The 19,410-nt window shown below is 38.4% G+C and overlaps 1 protein-coding gene across 1 annotated transcript in view; it reads right to left on the reverse strand.

The window, feature by feature from the left end:
* Nucleotides 1–17,261, reverse strand: part of LOC107563189 (multiple C2 and transmembrane domain-containing protein 2-like) — a 33,471-nt gene extending 16,210 nt beyond the window's left edge. The window contains exons 1-4 of the mRNA XM_016247996.1: nucleotides 17,106–17,261; nucleotides 10,714–11,254; nucleotides 9,397–9,459; nucleotides 8,106–8,226 (exon numbers count right to left, since the gene is read on the reverse strand). Of these exons, the coding sequence (XP_016103482.1) occupies nucleotides 8,106–8,226; nucleotides 9,397–9,459; nucleotides 10,714–11,160 (631 nt within the window). The 5' untranslated portion in view covers nucleotides 11,161–11,254; nucleotides 17,106–17,261. The remainder of the gene's footprint in view (nucleotides 1–8,105; nucleotides 8,227–9,396; nucleotides 9,460–10,713; nucleotides 11,255–17,105) is intronic.
* Nucleotides 17,262–19,410: the final 2,149 nt, after the last annotated feature.

The following is a 19,410-nucleotide window of genomic DNA, read 5'->3' on the forward strand; positions in this document are numbered from 1 at the left end:
GCAAATGATAAAATAAAACATACTTACGTGAGTCAGAACTGCCAGCATTTTAGTCTAACGTTACTCTCCCAGGATCAGTAAACAGTCCTCCATAAAATGTGCCGGCGATCCACAGCACTAAGTTGAAGTATTCCCTCAGCGACCAGCACAGATCAGCTCTAGGTATGACGAAGCGGATATTGTCCTCTTTTGGAAGACCAAACAAAGTCGTTTCGCTTTCACAACGAAAAACACAGCGGCCTAGCGTGAGTGAAAGCCCTCAACAAGAGTGAGCTGAGGTGGCGGGGTCGAGAACAGCGGTCCCGACGAAGGAGCGGTGAAAGCTGATCTGGCAATCCACAGCACTAAGTTGAAGAATTTCCTCAGCGACCAGCACGGATCAGCTCTAGGCATGACGAAGCGGATATCATCCTCTTTTGGGAGACCAAACAAAGTAGTTTCGCTTTCACAACGAAACACACAGCGTCTTCAGGACATGGCAGCAGCGGCAACCATACTACAGCAAGAATAAAAGTTACGCCTTCTTTCTTTGCATGAACATTTGGGCGGCGTTATGCAAATCTTCCCACAGTGAGGTAGATATGTGGGGGCGTGTTAGAACGAGCCGTTTTAGGTAGGTGTGGCTGACTCTTAACTTTTATAAAGCATATCTCTTTGGATTTGAGACTTTAGTCTTTGCAAATTTACAGATCTTCTTTATGCACCAAGAGCTTGTAACACTCCAAAGAGAAAGGAAAAAATTTAATTGCATCATATGACTCCTTTAAAATGCAGTTCTTATAAGCAATGGCTTAAATATATCTGTACTATGGTAAATGCATTACTGTTCAAGCAACAGTGTGACAGCAAAGACATGTACAATGTAAAAAAAATCTATTTCAAGTAAATGCTGTTCTTTTGAACTTTCTATTCATCAAACGATCCTGAAAAAAGAAAAGAAAATGAATTCTGAAAAATTGTGTTTTCCACAAAAATATAAAAATGTTCCTTGAGGAGCAAATCAGCATATTAAAATGATTTCTGAAGGATCATGTGACACTGAGGACTGGCGTAATGATGCTGAAAATTCAGCTTTGCATCACAGGAATAAATCACATTTTAAAATATATAGAAAACTGTTATTTTTAATTGTAATGATATTTCACAATACTGTTTTACTGTATTAAATAAATGCTGTCTTGGTGAGCATCAGAAACTATCAAGAACATTTACCAACCCCAAAATGTATGTTTACACATACGAGGAATGTGTTTTTGTGACAGAAGCTTCCACAGTGCAACAGAATGACAGTGACAAGACAAAACACAGATAATGAAAGAATAAAAATAGAAGTAAATAGGGAATATAACAATATACAAATTGACAACTTGTATGTACAGGCATATTACAATAGACAGTTTTGTATGTACAGGTATATTATGTGCAAATTTGAAATGTAAACTAAGTATGTGTGTTAGATAAATAAATGTATAAGTGTATAAATAGTGTTGTGTATTCCACAATTATTGTCAAGTGTTCATGAGATGGATTGCCTGAGGGAAGAAACGGTTCCTCTGCCTGGCCGTTCTGGTGCTCAGTACTCTGTAGCCTTGACCAGACGGTAACAGTTCAAAGAGGGAGTGTGCTGGATGTGAGGGGTCCAGAGTGATTTTCTTAGCCCTTTTGCACACTCTGGATAAGTACAGTTCTTGGAGAGTGGGGAGGGTTGTACCAGTGATTCGCTCAGCAGCCCGGACTATCCTACGTAGTCTTCTGAGGTCAGATTTGGTAGCTGAGCTGAATCAGATAGTTATTGAAATGCAGAGGATGGATTCATTGATGGCAGAGTAGAATTGTTTCAGCAGCTCCTGTGGCAGTTGATGTGAATGTCCCACTTCAGGTCCTGAGAGATGGTGGTGCCCAGGAACCTGAATGACTCCACTGTTGTTACAGTGCTGTTCATGATGGTGAGTGGGGGGAGTGCAGGGGGGTTCCTCCGGAAGTCAACGATCATCTCCACTGTTTTGAGCGTGTTGAGCACAGTAGTCAGTAGTTTGATTGGATGCATGAAAGATACAATAACTGGGTATATTTATTTAGCTAAATTTTATTATTTGCATGTACAACTGTTATGCCTGCTGTATAAATAGACCTGGTAGTTGAGAACCACTGCGATTATAATATCCAAAACAACCTGGTGCAGGTGGTTATAACTGCACCAGACAGCCAGCTCTTTAACCTCCTGTCTGTAAGCAGATTCATCACCATCCTGAATAAGGCCGATATGCGTGGTGTCGTCTGCAAGCTTCAGGAGCTTGACAGAGGGGTCCTTTGAAGTGCAGTCATTTGTGTACAGGGAGAAGAGCAGTGAGGAGAAAACACAACCCTGGGGGGTGCCAGTGCGGATCGTACGGGTGCTGGATAAGAATTTTTCCAGCTTTACTAGCTGCCTGTCTGTCAGGAAGCTGGTGATCCACTGACAGACGGAGGTGGGCACAGAGAGCAGAGTTAATTTGGGCAAGAGGAGGTTCGGGATGATAGTGTTAAAAGCCGAGCTGAAGTCCACAAACAAGGATCCTCACATAAGTCCTTGATCTGTCTAGATGTTGCAGAACATAAAGCAGTCCCATGTTGACTGCATCGTCCACAGACCTGTTTGCAAACTGAAGAGGATCCAGCAAGGGTCCAGTGATTTCCTTCAGGTGGGTCAGCACCAGTTTTTCAAATGCCTTCATGACCATAGATGTTTGAGCAACAGGTCTGTAGTCATTTTGTCCTGTAATTTTGGGTTTCTTTGGGATGGGGATGATGGTGGAGCATTTGAAGCATGAAGGGACTTCGCACAGCTCCAGTGATCTGTTGAAGATCTGTGTGAAGATGGGGGCCAGCTGGTCAGCACAGATTTTCAGACAGGCTGGTGTGACACCACAAAGGCCTGGTGCCTTTCTTCTCTTGTTCTTTCTGAAGAACTGACACACATCATCTTCACTGATCTGAAGTGCAGGAGTGGGGGAGAGGGAGGTGCTGGAGGTGTTAATGGTGTTTTTTCAAACCTGCAATAGAATTCATTCAGATCGTGTGCCAGTTGTTGATTCTCCACAGTGCTGGGGGATGGTGTCTTGTAGTTGGTGATGTCTTTCAGACCTTTCCACACTGAAGCCGTGTCATTGGAAGAGAACTGGATACTTAGCTTTTCAGAATAATTCCTCTTTGCCACTCTGATCTCCTTTTCCAGTGTGTATTTGGCCTGTTTATACAAGACTCTGTCCCCGTTCCTGTGAGCATCTTCTTTGGCCTGACGGAGCTGGCTGAGTTTTGCAGAGAACCACGGTTTGTCGTTGTTGTAAGTTAAATGAGTTCTGGTAGGAATGCATGTCTTCACAGAAACTGATATAGGATGTTACAGTCTCTGTGAGCTCGTCCAGATCGTTTGCAGCAGCTTCAAAAACAGCTCCAATCAGTGCAGTCGAAACAGGCTTGTAAATCCCACTCCGTTTCATTAGTCCATCTTTTTACAGCCCTTAAAACAGGTTTAGCTGATTTCAGTTTCTGCCTGTAGGACGGTATAAGATGAACCAAACAGTGGTCAGAGAGCCCTAAAGATGCCCGTGGGACAGAGTGATATGAATCTTTTATTGTTGTGTAACAGTGATCCAATATATTACAGTCTCTGGTGAGACATGTGACGTGCTGTCTGTATTTTGGCAGTTCACGGGAGAGATTTGCTTTATTAAAGTCCCCGAGAATGATTATAACAGAGTCCAGGAGTTGTTGTTCTGTCTTTGTGATCAGCGAGTTGTTGTAAAGCCAGGCTCACAAGTGCTTGCGGTGGAATGTAAACACTCACGAGTTGTACACTCACAATTACAATTAACAATGGTGTACAATATACATATATACAATGTACACATATGTACAGATACGCACAGTGTTGTATATATAAACAGATAAATAGGAATACATATGTACACAGACAGTACTAACATTAGCATCGACAATACAATACGTAAACAAAATATACTTAACACCAGGAAATTGACTTATGGTAGGCATATACAGTACATAGTATATATAATGTGGATATGTGTGTTGTATTGTTATATTAACGATATATTTGTGCAACAGTTGTAGTTTAGCAGTCTGATGGCCTGAGAGAAGAAACTGTCCCGCAGCCGACTGGTGCGGGCCCTGATGCTTTTGTAGGGACCTGCCTGATGGCAGTAGTGAGAGGAGACTGTGACTCAAGTCAGTATGATATAACCAACATGCAGGTCATTATGTTATGTGACAACAAAATCATAAAACAGGAAATTACATCACAGAGAGGACCCCCGTAGACCCTCATAGGGCCTTTCGCACCGCGGGAACCTTTTCATAGTACCAGAACTAATTGTGGAACTACCCACTTTTTGGTGCGGTTTTAGTACTGGACTGCCTTTTTCGAGAACCAAATTAGCTCCTACTCCGGAGCAGGATCTAACCAGCACAACTGGTACTAATTGTGACGCAAGTAGACATTGATTGGCCAAACGCGTATGAAAAGGCCCTCACCCACCATGATTTAAAACACCGTGTAAACATACTGTAAACATTGTGTCAACTTATTTCCCAAGTATGGAGAACAGCGATAGATGGACGGACGCTGAAGTGCAGGCACTTGTAGCAAATGTAGCACTGCCAGTTGTCGTTGGAGATTCTTAGTCCTCCTTTCCGTTCTTTCAATCGCTTTACGTATACGTCAACTTTCCATGTCCATTATTGTGAAACCCGCAAAACACAGCTCCGATCACAGCGTCCTCCATCCTCCTGTTGTTAATGTTGTTCTTCTTTGTTTCTGTTGTTGAACGGCACGCACAAATGACGTCGCTGTCGACCGGCTTACGTCACTTCTTAGTACACACTGTCGGTGCGAATGCAACCCTTTAAATGGTACTGGAAAAATAGTTAGCGCAAAATCGTCCCAGTACTTTAGTACTGTACATTTAGTTCTGGAACTAAAGCGGTGTGAAAGGCCCTCATGATACCGTATGTCACATGTCTTAAGAAAAATCAATATGACCTCTTATGGCACAATAAGTTAGTTCAGCTTGAAATGTCAAAGGAATAACCCTAAAGAAAATGTCAAAATGCATACTAAAAAATGCATCTTAAAAATGACTCAAAATGCAAACTACAATGTCTTACCTGTCTTAAAAATGTATATCAAAAATGTTTGAAAAAATTCATGAAAATAATGGAAAATGATGATTTAAATGTGTATTCAATGGGCAAACAAAATATGATATTACATGTTATTACCATTGACACTTATTAATCAAAATGTCAAAAATATATGAAACCGATGACAGAAAACTTGGAACCTTTGTATTTAAACAAGATTTTTAAACAATTGTCAATTCAGACATAGTAATCTGACCTATGAATATGTAACCTTAGGTATTCCTTCAAGATAATATATTTTATAACCTTTCAGTGAAGTGGCCTAACTATGAACTATGTTGTTTCAGTGAACAAACAAATGCAGTCCCTATCATTTTCCCTTCAATCAGATGACACGTTTAGTAAACTCAGTTGGTTTTGTGTGGGTTTGCCTTTGACAAGGATGTGGTTAATACTTAAGTACAACATCAGTGCATGAGGCAAAACCAGGCCGCTTCCGGAGAAGACTATCATTTTGAAAGAGCAAGAAGAGCTGCAACATGCTACAACTTCTGGTAGGTTAAAGTGCTATAAAAATGGATAAAAATAGGGCCTTCAATAAGGCTGTAAAGGGCATACTAAGCAACCTGGCTAGCTGACTACTGTATGGTTTGGAAAATAACCCTGTTGCACCAGTAGAGGGCGACATGTAGTATGTTTGAACAAGTTCTGTCCTCAGTTACTCCCAGAGGTGTAAAGAGTACCTAACCATACTGGAGTACAAGTACAGATACCTTACAGAGAAAATTACTCCACTACACGTTACAATTCACCAATTCCAAAACAACTTGAGTAAAAGTCTTAGAGTATCTGATTTTAAGAGTACTTAAGTATTTTACTTATACTAAATATAGGCTCAAAGATGCACTAGTCAAAGAGACATGCCAGTGAAAAACTGTAACGTTGTGGAGAAGCTGCAGAAAACAGGGAGAGGCAAGGATCTATGTGCTGGTACTTCATGGAAAAACTAGAACAAACAATAAGGCAGTGATGTTATGTTCTGTGCCGTGGCATCAGAGCGTGTGTCAAGAAATCCCGGCAGCTTTCAGTGAAGCGCGTATCGAGGCTTGTATTGCTTTAGAGCAATGACGTAATTGATGACATCCAAAGCCTCGCTTAGCCAGACTGGTTCAGGAAGCGGTTCGAATCTTGTAAATTCAGTCCTCTGCCCTGTTAAACTCAGCCACTTTCCAGTTTTAGACTAATAATATTGGCCCTCCTGCCTATTATGAGCAAAGACTTGATTTACACACATTTGATAGCCCCATTCATTTCAAGCCAATACGTTTATTACACAGTTATGTTGTATTATGTTATACAATCATTATGAAATGCACATTATATTCATATAAATAGATGAGTCAATGTGGAAATAGATTTTTTCCCTTCGCCGTTATTTCTAAGCCTTAACTGGCACAAAGCCTTGAAAAGCTTCAATGCTTCATAAGGCTTCATCTCGCCATCACTACAATAAGGCAAAAACCAAAGGGAACAAAGAACATTCCATTGTAACACGCGGTGGTTAAGTGTTTTCAGTCACAAGATGGCGTCAGACAGTCAACGATAGCGGAGTGACTCGTTAAGCATATAAGTAGTACCGGTCAAGATAACTCCTAGTACCCGGATGAGCGGTGTGTTATTCAATTTGGCGGTTGTTATTTGGGAATAACATACCGCTGGATGGCGCGATTGACCAATCAGAATCAAGTATTCCACAGAGCCGTGTAATAAGTGACTATATCATCCACAATAAAGGCAGGTGTGCAAACACCGACTATAACATGCAAATACTCACTGTAAAATCTCAAGCTTCTCTTATATAATAGACACACCTATGAAAACAGCCAATAAACGAACGGAGGAAAGACGTCAGTAACAGTATCCTAATCTTTCTAACAGTCTTTTTCTAAAGGAGGATCGATTAAGATTGGTTTTGCCTTCTTGAGAAAACGTAACAACAGGATAGCTTTGAAAAAGCCTAACAGGCTTACGACCACAAATCATGAAATTAAAGCAAAATACACAGGCTTATAAACAGGAAAAGAGTTTGTTCAATGTGCCACGTAGCAATGACGCAATACAGACACAATAAACAGCAGTAAATTAACTCGGGAAGAGGAAGTATACCAATGCATATCCTAGTCTCCACCTGTCTGTGTTTTTACATGTCTTAGATGAGTGCCTCATGTGCCAGTAAAGTCAATAGTGTGTTTTGAAGATTCAAGGTGTGTCTTGCATCTATGCAGGTGTGGCTGCAGACAGGTTTAAATGTGCCGAGAGGAATGTTGGCTCAAGTATGAAAGTAATGCACACGTTCTGGTGTTAAAGCAGTCAACTAAAGCAAAGCTGAGTGATCAAAGAGCGATAAAGTTCATTTAAAGCCTAGTAACAGTGTCACTGTCAAAGCCGGTTGATCATTTAAATGTTTGCTAGCGTTCATACTTTCACTTATCACTTTATCATTTTTTATTAATATTTAATATAATTAAAGGTGACGTATATAATTTCTATGCCACTACTGTTACTCAACAAAACCGCAAAAATAATGATTTGAAAATAACGAGCTTCCAACCTCAACGAGACACATAAGTCAATTCCCTGCTAAATAGGTTGTTAGAAATAGTGCTACCCTGAACTCACGCTATTGGTTAATTCAGTAGCAGACATGTTGGACCACTCAAACAAACAGAGCAATGTTTTGAAAGCTTATTTACAATTTGTCTCTACACAGTAAACTCCGGAAGGAAGTATTTTGATATTGGCGAAAACACATCACGTTAACGCATTCTGCTGTGTTAACTCCCGCTGATGGGTACACCTTTAACAAATAAGCACTAATACAAAAACCACTGATTGTTATTAAAATATAGGGCTGTGTGTAGCGTTTCAGGGTGTGTTGCGTTTATACACAGACATCTGACACTCACCGCAGCGGTCTCTAATGACCAGTCCACGGCCCTCCTTCAGGCATATAGTGAGCAGGTACGTTCTCTGAGCTTCCCTCTGATGCTCATTTACTCCAGCTGTTTCTGTCTTCATGTCCAGAATCTGACAAAAAAAAAAATAATGTTTTTTACGAGTCATATCTGGATAGTGTGACATGACATGTCAAGCAGAGACAGCAGCAATTTTGTCATTTAGGAACTCATATTAATTGATCAATTTAGGGAACTGAAAAAACATAAATGGTCATTAAAAATAGTGAACAAATATAGAAGTGGTGACTAGTTACACCATCTCAAATATACACTTTCTTTATATAGTACTACTCACATGTAGCTTTACCCCCTTACTTCTTTTTTTACTACTTTCTCCCATTGACTAACACTAATGGTATTATTATTCATTATTCACAATCGAATTGCTAAAAAGTCAGTGTGTTATTTGCATATGAATTCCGATTGATTTTTTTCTTACTCTACCATACAAAAGTTTGGGGTCAGTAAAATATATTTTGATTTTTGAAAGTCTCTTATGCTCACCGAGGCTGCATTAATTTGATGAAAAAAACAAAAAGGGAGATCATGAGGCAACCATAAGATTTTTCAGACCACATTGCTAAAACTATCCGGTCCTGCAGATGTGCTTTATACAACATTAGGAAGATCAGGCCCTTTCTTTCAGAACATGCAACACAACTCCTTGTTCAAGCTCTTGTTCTGTCCAGGCTAGACTATTGCAACGCTCTCTTGGCAGGTCTTCCAGCCCCTTCTATCAAACCTTTACAATTAATACAGAAGGTGGCTGCAAGATTAGTCTTTAACGAGCCGAAAATAATGCACGTCACACCTCTGTTCATCAATTTGCACTGGCTACCAATAGCTGCTCGCATTAAATTCAAGGAATTAATGTTTGCCTACAAAACCACCACTGGCTCTGCACATCTAAATTCATTACTTCAGACTTATGTGCCCTCTAGAAGCTTGCGTTCTGCAAGTGAAGGGCGCAATATTGTTCCATCCTTGCCACATAGGGAGAATTACCAAGGTAAAATGCTGTTTTATGCAACTTTCACATGGTCAGGAAGCAAACCTTGAGCCTTCAATTTCAGCTTTGGAAAAAGAACACTATTACGCACAGTTTGGTCCATTTCAGGGACATTTAAAGTACAATGTCAGCTGCATAATATTCTACTAAACGTCCTCTGATATCATGTAATAGTAGACTTAAACACAACAAAATAACACACACACACACACCAAACATGCTAATACTTACATTATTGTGCTCACTGTCATGTATGGAGAACGTATCTGAACCATTTCTGTTAAAATGCGGCTTCTGTTTCCCAAACACAAACAAAACAAATGGAAGAGTGAAATACTTTTCTAGATATGATTAAAAAAAAGCTACTAATTCATGAATCAATGGTGTAAAGAAATTTCCTAATTTATCCAAAGTCAGTCTCTAGTAGTCAAAAAGTTATTTTGTATTGGTGACTTCTAATGTCATGGAACATATTTCTAGAATAACACTGAAGATCATCTTTCTTAAAAATTCCTTAGCCCCCGGGAGAATGAATGCTAAGCCACATAAACAAAGAACTTGAGGAATTAAAGTTTCCACTGCTAGGAAACCTCAAAAATGCATACATTACTTAAATGTAACACTCTTGTAAAATAGCTTATTCGAAAAGCTTTTAAAGATCATGTTCTTATAATAAAAACAAAGCACAGTGTAGGGTTTTTCTTCCTCACTGAAAATCCCAAGTTAATCTTTCAACATCAGGTGATTCTGTGTTTAAGGTATTACAAGCCAAATCACCTTGAAAAACGAGTAGCTGACTCACCCATAAAAGGCAAATATTCTTGCATACTTTCCAACATCCAAGCATCAAAAAATATGATAACTCTACTAAGATTAAAGAGAAAGATCACCAATGCAAAAGGAAGCCGCGTTACATAACTAGTAAACATCTACCTCCACCTGACCATGAAAGATCGCTGTTTGTGTGTTATTTTTGGTGCCATACAGTACCGTAAATGTAGCTTGACACTTCCCGGGTGCCCATTTGCATTTTAAACAAATGGAGAAGCACCAGTCTGCTCTAAATGTGTGTTACCACATTCTAGGGCTTTGAAATGTTATGACAAGTTCCTGCAGTGATGACTTGCTCGTGTTCAGAGGAACTGCATTTCACAATAGAGAGATGCTTTGCACTGTTCTCTGGAGGTGAGTAGGCAAAATAGAAGACGGTGAAAAACTGTGCATTGTCTAACTTGAATTAAAGATTTTTCATTTCAGTTAAAATCCTAACAGCATGCCAATGCAATGAAAGCTACCAGAAATGCATGCAATTGCAAACCATTTCAATAAAAAAAGCAAGTTTTCTGTGTGATCTTCATGAAATATGCAGTTGATAAAAATGAAAAGAACACAAGGAAGTACTAAGTTCACCAAAAGCATCAAATGCAAACAGGTTCGCGTAACACAATCTTGCTAGATGTTGCCCATAAAAAGCAGAAAAAGCAGTCACAGAAAACTTCCTCCCTCCTTTGATGATTAACCCAACTGAAGATCACTGGCACGTTTTACCTCAGCCAGGCTCTCTGATGAAGCAAGCTGTGTGTCCCTCAAACGCAGCACCTGATCCATCTCATCTGTGGATTTGGAGATGTTGTGCTCCTCACACGGGGCATCAGTGACTGACTCCTGCGACGGCCAGCCAGTCGAGTCCAGCGAATCGACGAGGCCGGTGCCGCCCCCTTTCTTTCGCAGACTCACGCTGACGGGGGTGGTTGGGCTACTGTTGCAAGCCGAGGACGTCCTGAGGTCAGCTAGCTGCTGGTGGGCGGAGCGTTTTAGGGAGGACGTCCGACTCCTCTGCAGGACGTCCAACATAGACGTGTTCATCCGCTGGTCCAACAAGCGCTCTTCCCTCACCTCTGGCTTGTTGGGGTTTTTGTCGCTGCCAACCCGCGAGTATCGGAAGAGTTTGGCTTTTTGCCGCAAACTGCCAATCATGGACTTTTTGTCCTCCATGAGAAGAGCGTTGGAGTGTGTGTTTAGGTGGATTTCTTAAAGTTGGTCGCAAAGGCCTCTCTCTCACACACTAGAGCTGGCTTGTGACCAAGACCTGCAAGGACAATACGAGAAAGTAAATTAAACACAAAAATGTCACAAAACTGACCCTATTTACTTTCACAGCACATGCTCCTGGTCTTAAAGGTCCCATATTGTACACCTTTTCTGGAGTTTTATTTTAGGTTTTGATGTCCTTAAGAATATATTTTTGCGGTATAAGTACCAAAAACCATCTCAATATATTTTTACAGCTCCTTTCTCGGGAGCTCTGCTGACAACAGGTCGATTTTGGCGTACAAACATTTCATGAAGTCTCTCAATTAATACAAACATACAGCGTTTAATTAAAGCTGCATGCATAATAAACATACAGTAATTTAAAATATTTGCATAGTATACATAAATACTGTATATGTGACCACAAAACCAGTCATAAGGGTACATTTTTCCAAATTGAGATTTATACATCATCTGAAAGCTGAATAAAAAAGCTTTCCATTTATGTATGGTTGGTTATGATAGGACAATATTTGGCAGAGATACAACGGTATTTGAAAATCTGGAATCTGAGGGTGCAAAAAAAAAATCGAAATATTGAGAAAATCGCCTTTAAAGTTGTCCAAATGAAGTTCTTAGCAATGCATATTACTAATCAAAAATTAAGTTAATATATTTACAGTAGGAAATTTACAAAATATCTTCATGGAACATGATCTTTACTTTAATAATTTTGACCCATACAATGTATTTTTGGCTATTGCTACAAATATACCCCAGCGACTTAAGACTGGTTTTGACCATATGGTTAAGACATACAGGTGCATCTCAATAAATTAGAATGTTGTGAAAAAGCTAATTTAATTCAACTCAAATTGTGAAACTCGTGTATTAAATAAATTCAATGCACACAGACTGAAGTAGTTTAAGTCTTTGGTTCTTTTAATTGTGATGATTTTGTCTCACATTTAACAAAAACCCACCAATTCACTATCTCAACAAATTAGAATATGGTGACATGCCAATCAGCTAATCAACTCAAAACACCTGCAAAGGTTTCCTGAGTCTTCAAAATAGTCTCTCAGTTTAGTTCACTAGGCTACACAATCATGGGGAAGACTGCTGATCTGACAGTTGTCCAGAAGACAATCATTGACACCCTTCACAAGGAGGGTAAGCCACAAACATTCATTGCCAAAGAAGCTGGCTGTTCACAGAGTGCTGTATCCAAGCATGTTAACAGAAAGTTGAGTGGAAGGAAAAAGTGTGGAAGAAAAAGATGCACAACCAACCAAGAGAACCAAGAATTTGAGTGAACTTCACAAGGAATGGACTGAGGCTGGGGTCAAGGCATCAAGAGCCACCACACACAGACATGTCAAGGAATTTGGCTACAGTTGTCATATTCCTCTTGTTAAGCCACTCCTGAACCACAGACAACGTCAGAGGCATCTTACCTGGGCTAAGGAGAAGAACTGGACTGTGGTCCAAAGTCCTCTTTTCAGATGAGAGCAAGTTTTGTATTTCATTTGGAAACCAAGGTCCTAGAGTCTGGAGGAAGGGTGGAGAAGCTCATAGCCCAAGTTGCTTGAAGTCCAGTGTTAAGTTTCCACAGTCTGTGATGATTTGGGGTGCAATGTCATCTGCTGGTGTTGGTCCATTGTGTTTTTTGAAAACCAAAGTCACTGCACCCGTTTACCAAGAAATTTTGGAGCACTTCATGCTTCCTTCTGCTGACCAGCTTTTTGAAGATGCTGATTTCATTTTCCAGCAGGATTTGGCACCTGCCCACACTGCCAAAAGCACCAAAAGTTGGTTAAATGACCATGGTGTTGGTGTGCTTGACTGGCCAGCAAACTCACCAGACCTGAGATAGTGAATTGGTGGGTTTTTGTTAAATGTGAGCCAAAATCATCACAATTAAAAGACCCAAAGACTTAAACTACTTCAGTCTGTGTGCACTGAATTTATTTAATACACTTTGAGTTGAATTACTGAAATAAATGAACTTTTCCATGACATTCTAATTTATTGAGATGCACCTGTATATCTTGAGACAATTATGTTTTGTTAGAGGTGCTGGGAAGCCTATCCTAAAATAATGTAGCAGATATGTTAATCATCTATAAGTGACTAAACATTTGCTGTGCCTATATATTGATTTTTTTCAGTTTCTTTTTCAGCTGAGGAGAGAACAATCAATTAAGAACGTACATGTTTGAGATTTCCATAAATCTGCACAATGATTCATGGCCCATACTGTCAGCTCAGACCTGATTTCTCTAAAGTCATCTTTCATTTGTTTTAAACAGGCCTAACATGTTGTGGGTGTAATTCAAGCCACAAGCTCATCCCTCTGCCTCCCTTTGTGTGGAAGCATAATTTGACTTTACAGCTACACATCAGGGTTTTTTCACACATCAGTGATAATGGAAAAGAGACACAGGTGACACAGGTGTTTGCTAAGGCAAGCATCACTATTATTATTGCTCATACTTATAGGGTTAGGGATATAAACAAACCTGACCCAATGAAGAATTAAACTTCAGAGCGGACATGAATGATGCAAATGATGATCAACTGAGATGCTATTGTGTCATCTGCGTCACAAATGCGTCACCTGGCAAATGATGACAGAAAGACTTGGGATGGGCTTTTTTGACTTTGATTTTGGTTTGTAGGTAGGCACCCAGAACACACTATAACCACCTTCAGCAGCAATGCTTGTAGTCGAAGAAGAGAAGAAAAAAAATAGCATACCAGAATATTTCAAATGCACAAACACTCTGGAACTAGAGAGTATAGCATGTTGAAAACTAATCCTTTAAGCTGCACTTATCAAAATAGGCCAAATGTGTGTTGTGTGTGAGTCATAAAAAGCAATGTCTAGATTTATTGAGATGACGAGCTTTGCCAACCAAGTACAGCAATTTAATCATTAAGATTATTTTTTATTATTGTTACTACTATTACAGTTGCTACACAGTACAGCCTATATACAGTATATATATATATATATATAATCTTACTGACCCCAAACATTAGATAGATAGATAGATAGATAGATAGATAGATAGATAGATAGATAGATAGATAGATAGATAGATAATATCTATCTATCGATCTATCGATTGGGGTCAGTAAGATTTTTTCTCCAAAAAGAATTACTGTTATTCAGCAAGGACAAGTTCAATGGATCAAAAGTGACAGTAAAGACATTGACATAAAAAATCTATTTTGGTTTGTAGGTAGGCACCCAGAACACACTATAACCGCCTTCAGCAGCAATGCTTGTAGTCGAAGAAGAGAAGAAAAAAATAGCATACCAGAATATTTCAAATGCACAAACACTCTGGAACTAGAGAGTATAACATGTTGAAAACTAATCCTTTAAGCTGCACTTATCAAAATAGGCCAAATGTGTGTTGTGTGTGAGTCATAAAAAGCAATGTCTAGATTTATTGAGATGACGAGCTTTGCCAACCAAGTACAGCAATTTAATCATTAAAGATATTTTTTTATTATTATTACTACTATTACAGTTGCTACACAGTACAGCCTATATACAGTATATATATATATATATATAATCTTACTGACCCCAAACATTAGATAGATAGATAGATAGATAGATAGATAGATAGATAGATAGATAGATAGATAGATAGATAATATCTATCTATCGATCAAATGTTTGGGGTCAGTAAGATTTTTTCTCCAAAAAGAATTACTGTTATTCAGCAAGGACAAGTTCAATGGATCAAAAGTGACAGTAAAGACATTGACATAAAAAATCTATTTGAAATAAATGCCGTTCTACTGTTTTAGATAGATAGATAGATAGATAGATAGATAGATAGATAGATAGATAATATCTATCTATCGATCAAATGTTTGGGGTCAGTAAGATTTTTTCTCCAAAAATAATTACTGTTATTCAGCAAGGACAAGTTCAATTGATCAAAAGTGACAGTAAAGACATTGACATAAAAAATCTATTTGAAATAAATGCCGTTCTACTGTTTTTTTTTCTATTCATCGAAGAATACTAAAAAGAATGTATCATGGTTTTCAAGGTTTCCAACATCAATAATAATAATAAACGTTTCTTAAATCACCAAATGAATGATTTCTGAAGGATCATGTGACACTGAAGACTGGAGTAATGGCATATATGTAGTGTAGTAGTGTGTAGGTATATATAAATCCTTTCTAAAAAGCAATAGCTGCATAATCCTCTTATGGGTTTAAATACTGTGAACATGAACTTAAGATTTAAAGATTCGGGATATTATGCTTACATGCCGAGTATCCTCAAAATCTGTCTCACTTTTGCGACACTAGAAATTTTTACAAAAACTTGACCTGTCTGCGACGCATCTCCCACTTACAGCCATGGACTGGATTACAGCCAGCTAACAAGTTTGAGGAAATGGCTAGGCAAATATCACAGTGGTGGCTTTTGAGAAACACCACAGATAATTCTTGGTCTGTGTCAAAATTACTTTTAGATTAACATACAAGACAGCAAGTTTCGAATCTGTCTTGCACAGTATGTTATCCTGAAGTGTAAACTATACTGATAATTTGAGATGACACTTTGAGGAACTATCAATATTTTACTTTTACAACTATAACTATAGTTCAGTAACTACGATATTTTACAATCAAATTTCTGAAAATACCCAATATTGCAAAAGTTTATTTACATCAGATTTCATGAACACTTTCACTTTGACGTTAATGATAACATAACTTCAAATGCAATCTCTTGGTCAAAGGCTAATTCTGAGAAATCAGTGTTTAAAAATCCTAAAGGTTGGATTACACTGAAAAACATTTCAAATATGGCAACCAATAAAAGACGATCTGTGGCTATACTGATATCCAGCACAATAGACACACCGACATCAGCTAAATTAGGCGTGAGATACAACCACTTACTCAAACTGCATATAATCATTAACTTTTAAGTCAATAAAGCTGGTCAAAAAGTTGGGTTTGAGTTAACCGTTAAGGTGGTGTGGTCCAAATGGCATCCATGCGGCTTTTATAATGCTTTAAACACACTTCCTATGTTTGATCCATTGGCCATCAGTATTATCACTTCACTGACTTGTACAGTCCCAGCAGTACAATGAGTCTAGAGCCACATACAGCTGTCAGAGCAATGCTATATGATATTTACAATCCATCTGTGCACACCTGAGTTTGTCTAGTTTCCTCCATATATGGTTGCTATGTCTAGATACTAAAGATAACATAAAGCAAAAGAAATCCTAGGGATGCACTGTGCATTTTCAAATATAGCCCAGAATATCTGCTTGTCTATCCATCCATCTGGTTCCCACACATTCTGACCAATGCATTTTCATGGGAACCTGTTCTAGTGCTCTGTAAAAGGAAGGTAATGTAAGAGAATTCCAAGCACAAGAAAATATTTTGAGCTTTTTAAACTCACAAAGGAATGCCTCAACACAATATTATTTTTTCCTACTGAAGACAAACTAACAAAGGATTATTACACATTGTCCCTCCCACAACACAAACAATGAAACAACATTCACTTCCACAAAGAAGGATCTAATACTGTCTGCAAAGTGACAACTGAAAATGCGAAGAATGCAGCAGTTATGAAACAAGCAGATGCATTATGCTGGATCATATCTGTCTGTCCTAATATTTTCACAATATGGAAGGAGTGTCAACAAAATAAAGAAGGCTACACAAAAATCGCAAGACACATTGGAAATGAAAATGAATTAACAGCAATCAAATGCATGCACATTCACTTGTGGGACAGTCCCAACAGGTAGATGATTCAACATTGAAACATTTCGTCTTCATTTATTTGAATATATATAGACATTCATTTGAATAAATCACTGTAACAGAAGTATTCCTACCTGAGCTCAGGGTTTAATCCATTTCCTTTAAACCAAAGACGTTTTGGATCAAAGAGAAAACATCTCATGTGTTCACAGCAGTGCTTGCACTAACTTGCTCCTCTAGTACGAGTGACTTGAGTAATACAGCAAGACTTCACTGATGAGCTACCGAAATACAACAAGTGAGCAGAAAAGCGATTAGCATGATTCATGACTAGATATTACTGGCCCGGAAGCTGTCCATAATTGGTCAGGTAAGCTGGGTCTAAAAAATAGATGTTTATTTAAATATGAATTGTGCATTTAATCGATACTAACGGTCCTCAGTGTCATTATTTACGTTTTACATTTAATGTCTATATACCGCTGCTAGACTATTACGCGAACAGCGCTCTCACGTGACATATGTTACTTTCCTCAGCGCTGGGAAGGATGGACCAATCACCGATGCTTGCGATAACTAGCGAAATCGTTTTATAACGATTGACGGAATGCGTTTTCATTTGTGAAACAAGTAAGAATTGAAACCAAAATTGAAACGATTATACTTTTTAGTGTATAAACGGCTCGAGAAAAGATAAAAATGCTACTGAGATTTGAATGGGGCTCAATGGAGAATCCTGCGTTCTGAGCCACCAAGCGCCCCCTGGAGAAACACACTCACTGTCCCATGAGAAGTTGTTGTTTGTCGCCCAACGGGGTCGTTCTTTAAAACAAGGCTGCTGTAATCTGTCAATCACATGGATCAGATTGTGATAGAGTTTCTCATAACAGTCCGGATGCTATAATTCTTTTCCAGTTGTGACTGAGATAACGTTATCATTAACTGGGATATAAACAAACTCTTTGCATGTTTTCTTTCCGCTGTGCATGAAATCTGTCTTTGACGTTATGAGAATGACAAATATGCTCAAATTCAGTCTGCAACCGAAAACGGTCTCAAGTGAGGCTACATAGGCTACTGAAGGAATAAATGCAGTTTAGTTTGTTTTGATGCACTAATAATTCATAGTATCTAGGGGTGCTGTCACCTAATGGTTAAAAAAGATCAAGTAACTGTAAAGTTGCAGTGATTATATCATTGTGTTACATATCATCATATTTTGGGGCACCCCAGGTTGATCAGATGCCTCTTGAATCAGCTAAATATGTTTTACTCTTATCTTTGCATCTACTGATGCAAGAGTGCTGAATGACTTTCAAATGTAACTCAAAGCATTATGCTACACTCTTGCAGAAATGAATCGACAAGCATAATGCAAAGAGTATTGATCACTCAAGAAAATCCCTTTGACTACATTTAAAACTAGTGAAGTTATGGTTTTCAACACGACTTTCAAGTAGTGTTCAGTGCAAAAAAACAAAAACAGAAACGGTGGGAACAATGTCAACACTGCACGCTTCTGCAGTGATGAGGAAAAAACCTCAAACATGATCAAAGAATTCACATCCTGTTAAATACCATAAACAGCCTTCTGCAGACGTGAATGACCTAGTTGATTATTATATAGATGAAACCTTATATATCTCTAAAGCAGTTAAACCACACACAGCAACAGAAGTGAGTAATATGTTTATTGCCATTTATCAAGGTGTACAAACAATAAAGGGGTCAGCTTGATTTGAGAACAAACTGAGACAACTAACAGAGTTCCATAGATTGCATTGGCATCGGTGAAAAATGATTTTATATGTCATGAAGGAAGATTTTGAGGACATTGGCCTAACAAACACACTGTGTCAGTAAAGAGGAACAGCTGTCAAATAAAACCTGGTATTAGCAGCAAAATACCTAAGCGTCTCTTTGGAGACAGTGATTTTAATGTTCACAAAACAACTAGTAAATGGTTATAAAGCTCGACTGTTCCCATCACATTCAGCAGAATCAGAATAAAAACACTATAAAAGACATTTTAATATTTTATATATTTTTAAAATGCTTGTGATATCAGGTATTTTAAAGTAACAGTATATACATTGTATAAATTATATTAAACACCTAATTCACAAATTATTTGTGAATGACATGTTTATAGTGTGTTCTCTTATAGAGGGATTGTGGTTTTAAGAACAAAAGTAAAATGTATGATTAGCTCATTTTATCACCCACAAAGGCGTTGCTAGGTGGTTACATTAATAAATTTAATTAATCAACCATTTTTGGGCCATTTTATCATCTGTTCTCCACAAACCTTGAAAGAACTGGAATTGTCATTTGGCTGCCAGTTGATAATTGAAATGCAGATACCTGAGGTTCATCTAAAACTTGACAGACAAGTAAGCACTCCATGGAAAATTTTTAAGAATTTTGATTACTAGGGCA

The sequence above is a fragment of the Sinocyclocheilus grahami genome, unplaced genomic scaffold, assembly GCF_001515645.1.
Source record: "Sinocyclocheilus grahami isolate Dianchi unplaced genomic scaffold, SAMN03320097.WGS_v1.1 scaffold861.1, whole genome shotgun sequence".
NCBI lineage: Eukaryota > Metazoa > Chordata > Actinopteri > Cypriniformes > Cyprinidae > Sinocyclocheilus > Sinocyclocheilus grahami.